Here is a 13,976-nt window from a genome sequence, read left to right on the forward strand (position 1 = left end):
TGTGCTCATTGGGACCTTCAAAGCAGCAGAAATTTTTCTGTAACCTTCCCCAGATTTGTGCCTTGAGACAATCCTGTCTCGGAGGTCTACAGACAATTCCTTTGACTTCATGCTTGGTTTGTGCTCTGACATGAACTGTCAACTGTGGGATCTTATATAGACAGGTGTGTGCCTTTCCAAATCATGTCCAATCAACTGAATTTACCACAGGTGGACTCCAATTAAAAGCAGAAACATCTCAAGGATGATCAGGGGAAACGGGATGCACCTGAGCTCAATTTTGAGCTTCATGGCAAAGGCTGTGAATACTTAAGTACATGTGCTTTCTCAATTTTTTTATTTTTAATAAATTTGCAAAAATTTCAAGTAAACTTTTTTCAGGTTGTCATTATGGGGTGTTATGTGTAGAATTCTGAGGAAAAAAATGAATTTAATCCATTTTGGAATAAGGCTGTAACATAACAAAATGTGGAAAAAGTGATGCGCTATGAATACTTTCCGGATGCACTGTAAGTTTTCATTTTGCCAGCTAGAACAGCCACCCGCTCCCAAAAGAAGACACTGATATTTTCAAACAGCACTAAGCACTCACTTCTGTGTGTCATTAGGCTAATTCTGTTCCACTGAACAGAACTCAAGTGCGAAGCCACCTTTCTCTTATGCAAAAAAAGAACTATCAAGCTTATATGTGCTAATCTGGTAAACAAAGAGATGACATATTTATTATAACATTGTTACAAAGCAGAGAATCCACACCTTTTACATAGAGCTGGAACTAAAAAATCCCAAAAACTAAACGCTGTTATATTACTAAATCAAAGGGCATAATGCAACACCTAATCTCTATATACAGTATATAAAATCCAACATCTGTCTATCTGTCTGCTTTTCTCGAGAGAACTACTTAACGGATTTAGATCGGGTTTTTTTTCTGTAATTTGCTTGAACATTCCGGTTGATTTTGCAACTTCTCTCATTGCATTAAGTATCATAGTTCGCTTGCTGTACCGATTTATTTGTCTAAATCTGAGAGAGATGCAGCAGGCCAAGAGGAGGGAGTCAGGGCCCTCCTTCATGCGCCTGCCTCAGGGCATATACCTTACCTCTGCCTAGCTAGTGAATAAGAGAACTACTTAACGGATATAGATCGGGTTTTTTTCTATAATTTGCTTGAACATTCCAGTTGATTTTGTGACTTCTCTCATCGCGCTAAGTATCATAGTTCACCTGCAGTACTGATTTATTTGTGCGAATCTGAGAGAGACACAGCAGGCTGAGGTGAGGGGGAAGAAGGACGTAAGGAGTGGGGAGCTGGGCAGGGTCCTCCTCACTGTCCTGTTTCACTACTATGCGGGCAGAGACGCGGGGGACAGCTAGTGCTATATATGTCTACTAGGGCTTTCAAGTCGCTACTCTTTGAATAATTTGAAGATACTATAAAAAAAAATCTTACTTAAATGCTAAAACTGATAATAAAATGTAAGTGAATAGCTGATTAGTGTGAAGGTAAAAAACAATTTCTACATTGTATTACTCTAGATGTGCTATGCTTTTAAGCCTACAAAGCTAACAACCTATTAAAATCCCTCATTGGTTGGCTTGTGGAGTTAATAGCCTTCTGTCTGTTGAACACGTTCACTCACAGAGCATTTGGGGGCAGATTTTCCTGACCCTGTTGCTCTGCTTTTTGTTAATGGCATTGTGAAAGCCACTGTTGCACTCGGGATCTCTGATTTGCTGTTGGTTTATGCAACAACTGTTAAACATCTGAGTATGCAAACACAGTCTTGTTTTCCCCTTTGAACAAAATGTGAAATAAGTGCTATATTTCTGATTTCTGTTGTGTTGTTATAACATCCTTTACAAGGTTTTTTTCAGCAGTGCACATTTTAGTTACCTTTGCCAACACACCATTAAACACATAGTCTGCACTATAGCTGACTGTTCACTTAACATGCATTACCTAAAGTAATAAGGCATAGTATTGTTTTGATTCAGCTGTAAAGGGAAAAGAACAACCACTTCACATTATTTTGGCAAGTCAGTCCTTGATCACCCACTTCCATGCACTGCATTCAACTTAAATGATGTTACATACTAGGTCCAGCAAGCTGTGTCAAATACTAGTGATGTTTTTTTTGGCTTTGTTTTATTTAACTTATTTTTCCTTCTATTTGTTAGTCATTACTACCAGTAACTTAAAAGTTCCCTAATAAACATGCACAATGTTTTAAAAGATTATTTGTAAACTGCTTTTAAATAATATACAAAATGATATACTTCAGAAGCGCTGCTGCCTTGCAGTAAGGAGACCCGGGTTCGCTTCTGGGGTCCTCCCTGCGTGGAGTTTGCATGTTCTCCCCGTGTCTGTGTGGGTTTCCTCCGGGTACTCCGGTTTCCTCCCACAGTCCAAAGACTTGCAGGTTAGGTGCATTGGCAATCCTAAATTGTCCCTAGTGTGTGTTGGTGTGTGGGTGTCTGTGCGCACCCTGCGGTAGGCTGGCACCCTGCCCAGGGTTCGTTTCCTGCCTTGCGCCCTGTGTTGGCTGGGATTGGCTCCAGCAGACCCCCGTGACCCTGTAGATAGGATATAACAGGTTGGATAATGGATGGCTGGATATACTTCAGAATTTGTAAATATATACCTGTGATCTCAGTATTGCGCTCTGCACCTACACTCAGTGAAGAGCATTATTGAAAAATAAACTGAAATGAAATCAGCTTAATTATATTTGTACAACAGTTGCTATTTAAAACAAAACATTGATGAATTAAACTCAGCACGTAAACATTTTAATTCAAAGTCATAAGTAGCAGTAACTAACTTACTTGGGTAATCCTTTCCATCTGGAAAATAGTATTCAGTAAATTCAATATGAACTGCAGGCATTTCTTGTGGCAAATAAAGAGTTTTTTTGTTGCAGGAAATCATTGTTTTCGGAGAAGAGCGGCGCTGATCTGCTGTAGAAACCTACAAAACAAAAGTGAACAAAGAAACTTCAGTAAGTGTTAAAAAAGCCATGAATGGAATTAATGAAACATTAATATATATTGAGCTGAAAGAGAAACATTTACTCTAAGAGTAAATCAAAGCTACATGGAAGACAAACACCAGGACAAACCATCAAACAATTATCAAGGCAGATTTTAAAATTAATTTAATAAAATAAAAACTGTACTTTACTTGACAACATTTATACAATGATAATACAATGTGTGGCACCTGGACGGGGCTCATGCCCGGCGGGGACGCCCAAGAAGACTGGAGGAGGGCTGGTGCCTCCTCCAGACCTCGAAGGGGCGATCGCCTTGGGGGCCGCGGGTACAGAGCTGGGAAGCTCGACCCTGTAGGGGCCTGTGGTCACCGCCAGGGGGACCCCAATACCTGGAGGACCCTGGACCGCAGCACTTCCGCCACACCAGTAAGTGCTGGGGGGAAGAGGAACAGGGACACCCGGAGTGCTTCCGGGGAGACAGCCAGCACTTCCGCCACACTGGGGCGTGTTGGTGGGAGATTGCCAGGAACACACCTGGAGCACATCCGGGTGCTTATTTAAAGGGGCCGCCTCCCTTCAGAGATGAACTTGAGTCGGGTGGAAGAGAGGACAAGGTTGCTGAAGGAGGCAGTCTGAAGAGACAGAGAAAGAAGGCAATGTGATAAGGCCTGGACTGTGGGGTATTGGGGCTTGTGAGTGATGGATTATGTAATGGAGGCCCAAACTAAACATGTGTGGGGTGATTTAAACGTGTCTGCCTGTCTGTGTCCGGGTCATATTCCACAAATGTTTATATGCACTTTCGTAAAACTATTATGTTAATATCACGAAGGTGCCAAGAGGTAGGTACAGCAGCGTCAGGTGTAAATAGTTTGTTTCACATATGTAAACAGTATCTCTGGAACTGTTGGAAGCAGAAATAAACTACCACTAAATGTAAATTAAATTACAAGATTAATAGTCTTTCCCATACAATGGATAAAATCAGACACCTGCAACATCTTCAGCTGAAACAAATTAGTCACTGCTTCAGAAGCAGAGCCCTGATACAATATATTAACAGGGCTTAATTGTTCTATGTTATGTTTAAATTAATTATGCTACATTCATCCAATATACTTAAGTTTACTATACAGTTCATATCAGAGATAAACTGTAAATAGCCTTAAAGTGATACTGACAGATTGTGATATACTGAAGTCAAAATTAGGCACGGAATTTCTTTAAAAATGTAATTCTAGTCAAAGAAGAATTTTTTTAAATACATATTATCTTTCAAGTACTAAGAATAAATTAAACGATAAAAGATGAGTCTTAATGTAATTTTGACAATTCTGACATAATACATTTTGTAGCATGGTTTACTGGTGATACCAGATTAATAGTTTGCCTAAGTGTCACATTGGTGAATCTGTTATTAAAAATGAAGAACAATTTAGTTATTTACACCCTACTTGCTAAAGAATTGAAGAGTTTTACTTCTTATGCCCAACTAACCTTAGGATGAATGAACGATTCCAAGGTCTGTACTGTAAAAGTAGGTTTTGACTAAAAAATCTCCTTCATATGCAAAAAGGCTTAAGAACTTAGTTAGATCCATAAATATTTGGACAGAGACAACTTTTTTTTATAATTTTGGTTCTGTACATTACCACAATGAATTTTAAATGAAACAACTCAGATGCAGTTGAAGTGCAGACTTTCCGCTTTAATTCAGTGGGGTGAACAAAACGATTGCATAACAATGTGAGGCAACTAAAGCATTTTTTAACACAATCCCTTCATTACAGAGGCTCAAAAGTAATTGGACAAATTAAATAACTGGAAATAAAATGTTCATTTCTAATACTTGGTTGAAAACCCTTTGCTGGCAATGACAGCCTGTTGTCTTGAACTCATGGACATCACCAGATGCTGGGTTTCCTCCTTTTTAATGCTCTGCCAGGCCTTTACCGCAGCGGCTTTCAGTTGCTGTTTGTTTGTGGGCCTTTCTGTCTGAAGTTTAGTCTTCAACAAGTGAAATGCATGATCAATTGGGTTAAGATCAGGTGACTGACTTGGCCATTCAAGAATTTTCCATTTCTTTGCTTTAATAAACTCCTGGGTTGCTTTGGCTGTATGTTTTGGGTCATTGTCCATCTGTATCATGAAACGCCACCCAATCAATTTGACTGCATTTAGCTGGATTTGAGCAGACAGTATGTCTCTGAACACCTCAGAATTCATTCGGCTGCTTCTGTCCTGTGTCACATCATCAATAAACACTAGTGTCACAGTGCCACTGGCAGCCATGCATGCCCAAGCCATCACACTGCCTCCACCGTGTTTTACAGATGATGTGGTATGCTTTGGATAATGAGCTGTTCCACGCCTTCTCCATACTTTTTTCTTGCCATCATTCTGGTAGAGGTTGATCTTGGTTTCATCTGTCCAAAGAATGTTTTTCCAGAACTGTGCTGGCTTTTTTAGATGTTCTTTAGCAAAGTCCAATCTAGCCTTTCTATTCTTGAGGCTTATGAGTGGCTTACACCTTGCAGTGCACTCTCTGTATTTACTTTCATGCAGTCTTCTCTTTATGGTAGACTTGGATATCGATACGCCTACCTCCTGGAGAGTGTTGTTCACTTGGTTGGCTGTTGTGAAGGGGTTTCTCTTCACCATGGAAATGATTCTGCGATCATCCACCACTGTTGTCTTCCGTGGACGTCCAGGTCTTTTTGCGTTGCTGAGTTCACCAGTGCTTGCTTTCTTTCTCAGGATGTACCAAACTGTAGATTGTGCCACTCATAATATTGTAGCAATTTCTCGGATGGGTTTTTTCTGTTTTCGCAGCTTAAGGATGGCTTCTTTCACCTGCATGGAGAGCTCCTTTGACCGCATGTTGTCTGTTCACAGCAAAATCTTCCACATGCAAGCACTACACCTCAAATCAACTCCAGGCCTTTTATCTGCTTAATTGATAATGACATAACGATGGACTTTCCCACACCTGCCCATGAAATAGCCTTTGAGTCAATTGTCCAATTACTTTTGAGCCCCTGAAATGAAGGGCTTGTGTTAAAAAAATGCTTTAGTTGCCTCACATTTTTATGCAATCGTTTTGTTCACCCCACTGAATTAAAGCGGAAAGTCTGCACTTCAACTGCATCTGAGTTGTTTCATTTAAAATTCATCGTGGTAATGTACAGAACCAAAATTAGAAAAAAGTTGTCTCTGTCCAAATATTTATGGACCTAACTGTATACTAATTGCAAGAAACCAAAGCCATATTACAAACAAATAATGTAAAATATTTAAGGGTATTTTTCATTAACACTAAAAATCTTAGTCTTACAGTTTACTGTATTAAAATATTTTTACTAAATACCTGGTAAATGCTAAAGTCTGCGATTCTGGCCACTACTGAGCTCGACATCAGCTGTGTCTTTGGTTGTTCAACAGGTGCAGAGAATGTGCTGGTTGAAGAAGTAGAAATTTTTACTGCAAAACATAGTTTAGAAAAGTTCATTTTTCCAACATAATTATTTTGAAAGGTGAATTTAAAAAATGATCAATTGAATACCAAGAATCACACTGTACTCTTTCTTTATAAAGCTAAACAAAAAATGTTTAATCTGAAGGTAATATAATAACAGCATTCATAGACACAAAGAATTAACTAATTCTTTAAATTGTTAATTACTGGAAACTAATGTCTGCAGAGTCAAAAAATTAAACCACACTCCCCTGGAGAGTGGCACTGTGTTTCTGTACTGGTACACTCATTATGTTAAGATGTATTGGACTGCAAAGGGTTAATTTATATCAGACTGGGGTAGGGGATGGAAAATGAACTGAAAACTGAACCATGACATTAAAATTAAATGTTAATCGAAAACTCATCCCTACACCAGATTTTTTATTTTTATCTATAGGTAACAATAAAACTACAAAACAAAGTTTTCAGTAAAGGGAGTCCCTTTCACAGATCTTGAACCCCCAGTTTGATTCCAAGCTGCAATCCTTATATGAGGAATTTACATGGTCTCCCAGTCCTCCCAGTATTCTTGTCACTGTCCACAAACATTCCCATAAACTACAAATGCAAATATAAGTGTGTCTGCAATAAATGACCATTTCATCTAGGGCTGGTTTCTGCCTTAGTCCAAATGTTGCACAAAATATGGACTTATGGACGTTTTGGCGTTTATCAACTTGTGACACTGGGAAAAGGCATAGAATATCACTCCACTTGTAAAAGCGCAATACTGTATGTTGCTTCTAACAAAAGATACTTTATAATAAAATGGTGAACATAATAATTTTATTAGTGTAACATTTTTTGCAAATCAAACAATATACAAAACCACAAGACAATCAACATACAGAATACAAGCTAACCTTTGTGGCAGACAACCGGGGACCTTGCCCCACCAGGACGCCTAGAGAAGGGAAGGACCGGGAGAGGGGCAATATCTTCTCCATGGCGCAAGACGGCAGCCCCCCTGGATTACATCAGGGCCACGGATTTGGAGCTTGGAAGCTCAGCCCTGGACAATCCTCGAGCTCTGGATGGCAGCACTTCTGCTACACCAGGAAGCGCTGCCAGAAGAGGATCCAAATGCACCTGGAGTGCTTGCAGGTGCCCATGCAGCACTTCCACCACACCAGGAAGTGCTGCAGGAAGTTTGTCAGGGTGCACCTGGAGCACATCCAGGTGCAACATAAAAGGGGCTACTTCACTCCATTCGGGAAGCCGAATTCGGGTGGCAGAGGACGGCGCTTGCGAGAGAGGAGTGGAGACGGCAGAAGAAAAGACAGAAGTAAAAGGACTGAGCTGAGTATTGTAGTGACTGGTGCACTGCACTGTGCAGAAAAATAATAAATAGCGCAGGTTTGGACTTCTGTGTGTCCTGGTGTCTGTTTGTGTCCAGGCTGATCTTTCACACTTTTTTGGAATTAACATCAGAAGTAAACACTTATGGTTGCTTATTCATACATTCTTTGTTCATGATATTTGAAATAAGCAATAATTTAGGAAATGTCACAACTTAATAAAATGCATAAGGCATACTACATATAATGTCACCTGGAGCCACATGTTGAGGCGACCCCTGCATAGCAGATGATGTCACTGTAGTGACTAGCCGGTGGTCTTTCACAGCATGTTTTAGCATCTCCATATTGCTTTTAAACTCATCAAGGAGATTCTTTGCCCAGCTGTCTCTTGACTTAGTAGCTTCACTGTAGTGCATCCAGTGCAGACAACTATCACCTAACAAAAGAATGAGAAATAATTAGTTGACTGTCAGTTTTCAGAGGCATTGACTTTGGATGTAGTGTCTGGTGAAAATCTTAGCATTAAAAATGTATGCCTCATGAAAAATGTCTAATAGCAACCAAGCTGTCGATTCTGTAGTAACCTCATTTAGGCAATACAAATAATTGAACTGCCTTATGTTATATTACATAGGTACAGTAGTGCTATTAATACATTAAGACTAGGTAAAAGACTTAAAATAAAAAAAACAATAATTACTGTAGTCTATAACAAAAGAGGACTTGAATGGAAATGACAAAGCAGAGTAGTCTACATGTTGCTATATCAAGTAAATGTTTGTTAGAATAAAACCTGTCAATGCATCTATATAGAATTACATGTATGTATTCTTTTGCCTATATTTAACATTCACTTGTAGATAGATAGATAGATAGATAGATAGATAGATAGATAGATAGATAGATAGATAGATAGATAGATAGATAGATAGATAGATAGATAGATAGATAGATAGATAGATAGATAGATAGATAGATAGATAGATAGATACTTTATTAATCCCGATGGGAAATTCACATTCTTCAGCAGCAGCATACTGATACAATAAATAATATTAAATTAAAGAATGATAATAATACAGGTGAAAAAAACAGACAATAACTATGTATAATGTTAAATATTAACGTTTACCCCCCCTGGTGGAATTAAAGAGTCGCATAGTTTGGGGGAGGAACGATCTCCTCAATCTGTCTGTGGAGCAGGACAGTGACAGCAGTCTGTCGCTGAAGCTGCTCTTCTGTCTGGAGATGACATTATTTAGTGGATGCAGTGGATTCTCCATAATTGATAGGAGCCTGCTGAGCGCCCTTCGCTCTGCCACAGATGTTAAACTGTCCAGCTCCATGCCAACAATAGAGCCTGCCTTCCTCACCAGTTTGTCCAGGCGTGAGGCGTCTTTCCTCTTAATGCTGCCTCCCCAGCACACCACTGCGTAGAAGAGGGCGCTCGCCACAACTGTTTGATAGAACATCTGCAGCATCTTATTGCAGATGTTGAAGGAAGCCAGCCTTCTAAGGAAGTATAACCGGCTTTGTCCTTTCTTGCACAGCGCATCAGTATTGGCAGTCCAGTCTAATTTATCATCCAGCTGCACTCCCAGATATTTATAGGTCTGCACCATCTGCACACAGTCACCTTTGATGATCACTGGGTCTATGAGGGGTCTGGGCCTCCTAAAATCCACCACCAGCTCCTTGGTTTTGCTGGTGTTCAGGTGTAGGTGGTTTGAGTCGGACCATTTAACAAAGTCATTGATTAGGTCCCTATACTCCTCCTCCAGCCCATTCCTGATACAGCCCACGATAGCAGTGTCATCAGCGAACTTTTGCACATGGCAGGACTCCGAGTTGTATTGGAAGTCCGATGTATATAGGCTGAACAGGACCGGAGAAAGTAGGGAAGAGGGCCACTAGGGCGCAGTATACCATGTCACTGTGAGTGGTCCCTTTGAAGTGAATACTGCTGGGGCACCAAATTGAAAGAGAGGGAGAGTCGGCTTCCTCCTTCTGGCCAGTAGGTGGCAGCAGAGAATACTCACTTGGGATATTTCTAGAAGAGCAGCCATATAGCTCAGGGGTGGGCAATTGTTTTGGCTCGGGGGCCACTTTGTGGAAGCGGATGTTAGCGGAGGGCCGCACCTTTTAAAATGATTGCATTCATTAGTTAACTTTGCATTTCAGAAAAGGTATAAATTGTACTATAAAAATCAATAAATATAAATTAAATAAAATAGTAGCAGTTTTATATTCAATTTATTTATTGTGCTAATTTCATATCTATAGCTGCAAGCACATTTAATTTTAGAATCAGTAATGAGACAAATGTACCCTATCACACTTTTCTACAATTTTTTTGAAATCAGGAGTGAGATTGCTTGTTGAGATTCTCATCACAGCCTGCAAGTTAATGTCTGTCAAAGAGCATCTATATTTACTCTTGTTAATCTTCAAGCAAGAAAAACTTTGCTCACAAATATATGTAGACCCAAATATAGAGAACATTTTCCCAGCAAATTTCTTCATACATGGAAATTTTTCAGCAGACAAAGATTTGTAAAAGTCAACTAATGTCACAGCATTAAACATTTCTTTCACAGTGTGATCTGACTGCATGTCAATAAGTTCAAGCTGCAGCTCCTCAGGTGCTGTGTCAATATCAGCAGTGAAGGGATAAGAGAGCAAATTGAATTTAGGCTCAATTTTCTTAAAGTCCTGAAATCTTCTTGTGACCTCATCCTCCAAACTCTGCAGATGATCCCTAATCTTAGCAGAAACACTTTCAGGCACTTTCTGTTTTCCTAATAAAGGGAAATGACAAAAATTGCCTTCACCTGCTTGCCTTGCAAATAGACTTAGTTTTGCTTTGAATGATTTTACATGCTTCCACATTTCATGTGCAAACAACCCCTTTCCCTGCAATGTCACATTCAATTCATTCAATTTCTCAAATACATCAGCTGCAAACATCATCTCGTATCTCCACTCCTCACATCCTATTTTTGTAACAAAATCATGAGATATCTTCTTCGTGTCCAGAAATAAGAGGATTTCATTCTGCAATGCCCAGACTCTTTTTATCACTTTGCCCAGGCTCAACCACCTCACCCTGTTGTGGTAAATTACGTCTTCATACTCTGCCTCCACATCCTCAAGAAAAGATTTGAACTGTCGATGGTGGAGTGCCCTTGCTCTGATTGTGTTCACCACACTAACAATAGGATCTACCACATGCTTTAAGTCCAGTGCAGCTTTACAAAGGCTCTCCTGATGCAAAATACAATGAAAAGACAAGATATCACTGTATGTGTCTTGTGCTTGTAACTTGTTTTTTAAAAGCTTAACCATACCTACATTTTTTCCAATGAAAGCGCTGGCCCCATCTGTTGTAATGCTTGCCATTTTGTTCCAGGACAAGCCACTTTTCTCCACGCAATTCACAGCACACTCAAGCAAGTCCTGACCAGTGGTTCTATCTTTCATTGATTCTAGGCCAAGTAATTCCTCTGTGATGATGAAATTTTCACTAATTCCACGGATAAAGATGAGTAATTGTGCAGTGTCTTCATTATCTGTGCTCTCATCCAGTGCCAAAGAAAACCAAACAAAATCTTTGCTCGCAGTCTTCAGCTGTTCTGTGAGTTCGTCACTAATTGAGTCAATGCGCAGCACTATAGTCCTTCTTGACAATGAAATGCTTTCAAATTTGCTTCTCACATCAGGACACAATACGCTTGCACACTCTACCATACACTGCTTAATAAACTCGCCATCCGAAAAAGGCTTGTTGCGTTTAGCAAGGTTGTAGGCTACCATTAAACTTGCTTCTGTAGCACTATTTTGAAGTGTTGATTGCTTTGTAAATAATTCTTGTTGCTTCTTCAGCCTTTTCACACACTCCGCAGCTTTTATTTTGCGTTCTTCCTTGGAAAGTTTGCAGCCAAATTCGCTATGTTTTGTTTCGTGGTGTCGTTTCAGATTGTACTCCTTAAATACGGCTATCGTTTCATGACACAATAAACACACTGCTTTATTCCCTGTATTACCAAAGAAATATTTGTTTGTCCATTCTTCATTAAACACACGACATTCATCACCGATTTTACGTTTTTTCGGAGGGTTCATGGTTTCACTAAAGTTGGAAATTTATATATTTACTGTTGCAAAGACAAAATTGAAATTAAACAGATCAACCGGGAAAGCACTGCGCATCGTTCCTACACTGCACATGCGTATTGACGTCGCCGTCCTAGTGGAAAATACGAGACAAATCTTCGGTCACGCACGGGAAGGAAATCTCGGTTCAAGGCGGATTTTTCTGACTGTCTTGGCGGGCCACAAAAAACTCTTAGCGGGCCGCATGTGGCCCGCGGGCCGCAATTTGCCCACCCCTGATATAGCTGTATTTTTTTAGCTATTTTCAGCAGCATGAAAGGCAACACCCTTTTTAAATGGTTGTATTACCATTTTGGGGGGAAAAAAAAATCAAAACCACGAAAAGTTCATTATTTGTCCTGGTAACAAATATCACAAGAACTGGGGAAAATAGGATGTGCAGGACCTATTCATCTGCAGTGATCTGCACTCTTTATGGCTGAAGATGCTAAATTTGAACAACTCACCAGATTGAAAAACAAAACTTGTAAAGTGATGTGACTGCACTGCGTCTGTTGGGAATGAACAGAGTCATGTGATCACTTACATAATGTAAATTACCATTCATGTAAGTATTTAGGTTTCTGTGGTGATCAATATAGTACTTCATTTCCCCATCTTTTCACTTAAACTATAAAAAGATTATCAGAGAAATAATAGTCAATAGTCACGTCTAATAACATAGCAACATGGCAAAACTCAAAACAGACAGTTTGCTGTCATTTTCTGCTGCCCATCATTAGACCTCTAGCTAAAACAGAATAAAATTGAGATTTTTACAAATAAAAATGATTTTCTCATCTTCTTGGGCATAAAAGAGAAAATACAATTCAGAGAGCCAGCACTTAAAACTTTTTCCCCTCATGATACTGGCAATGTGTATGTGGACAATTAAAGTGAATGAGGAAGTGTGTACTGTGCCATTCGGCAATTTTAGGAGTACTCAAGTGAGGTGGTGCTTTTCACAAATCAATATTACATTTATACCCACAAAAGTGTAAACAATTTTTTCATTGCATTTTTAGAAGATGAAGATGATGGTACACACAATGTGATACAAGCTCTAGTCTTTACTAACTTCTGTGGACTTAAAAGAAGCATTAGAATGTTAATTAAATTACACTGTCAAAGAGTACATGCTAACATAATTAAAAGCACCCACAAAAATTTCAAGTTGAAATTTAGTCCCGTTACACTGATCTGCATAATCTAGATGGATAGCTGTAAATCAAAAATTGTTAACTACTTACACAGACATGTAACTTAAGTGTATATGCAGTACCATAGCAAGATTAAAACAAAAATTATACTACCTTCCACGCAATCACAGTGGTGAGGTTACAAAACTTTCCCTGGCCAGCAATAATGCTTCTTAGCCTACTGTTTCCACCTGACAATTAGAGAACCATCTAAACTCAGTTGATCAGACTTTTATCTGGCTGTGTCAAAAAGCATAAAATCTGTGGTTTCCAGCATATGCAGAGGATCTCTGACTACTAAGTAGATGTTGAAATGATTCAATGTCATTGTATTTTATTAAACCAGATCATTTGTGTTTCAACCCTTATTAATGGCCACAAGCCTTGGGTAGAAAATAGTAATCTAACCTTTACTTAATATAACACCATTTATAGAATATACCATCACATTAAAAACAGCCCAGTATTGCTACAAGATGTGAAAATGTGGTTCCTCTGGAGAAGCTGCAAGGTGAAGAATTTAGGAAATCAGGAGACACTGAAACTAGACATGCTACTCCTCAAGATCAAATGAAACCAGATGAGGGAGTCTAGACACTGAGTGACAATTCTCTGTGAGCACATTCCAAGACAGGCACTACATACAGGAAGGAGATCCGGATGCAGTCCCAAGACATGCTGGACAGGTTATATACTTCTCAGTTGGCCTGGGAGCAACTGGAAACTGTTCAGGTGAAGGCTCAGACTACTTCTAGGGTCAATGAAGAGTTTGGTCTGCCCTGCCCAGCTTGTTGTCTTTGGACCCTTACAC

The 13,976-nt window shown here is 39.5% G+C and overlaps 1 protein-coding gene across 1 annotated transcript in view; it reads right to left on the bottom strand.

Moving 5' to 3' along the window:
* bltp3b (bridge-like lipid transfer protein family member 3B) overlaps nucleotides 1-13,976 on the bottom strand; it is a 243,416-nt gene that overhangs the window by 76,907 nt on the left and 152,533 nt on the right. Inside the window, exons 10-12 of the mRNA XM_028816858.2 lie at nucleotides 8,065-8,250; nucleotides 6,364-6,476; nucleotides 2,830-2,971 (exon numbers count right to left, since the gene is read on the bottom strand). Coding sequence (XP_028672691.1) covers nucleotides 2,830-2,971; nucleotides 6,364-6,476; nucleotides 8,065-8,250 — 441 coding nt within the window. The remainder of the gene's footprint in view (nucleotides 1-2,829; nucleotides 2,972-6,363; nucleotides 6,477-8,064; nucleotides 8,251-13,976) is intronic.

This window comes from Erpetoichthys calabaricus, chromosome 1, assembly GCF_900747795.2.
Source record: "Erpetoichthys calabaricus chromosome 1, fErpCal1.3, whole genome shotgun sequence".
Classification (NCBI taxonomy): domain Eukaryota; kingdom Metazoa; phylum Chordata; class Cladistia; order Polypteriformes; family Polypteridae; genus Erpetoichthys; species Erpetoichthys calabaricus.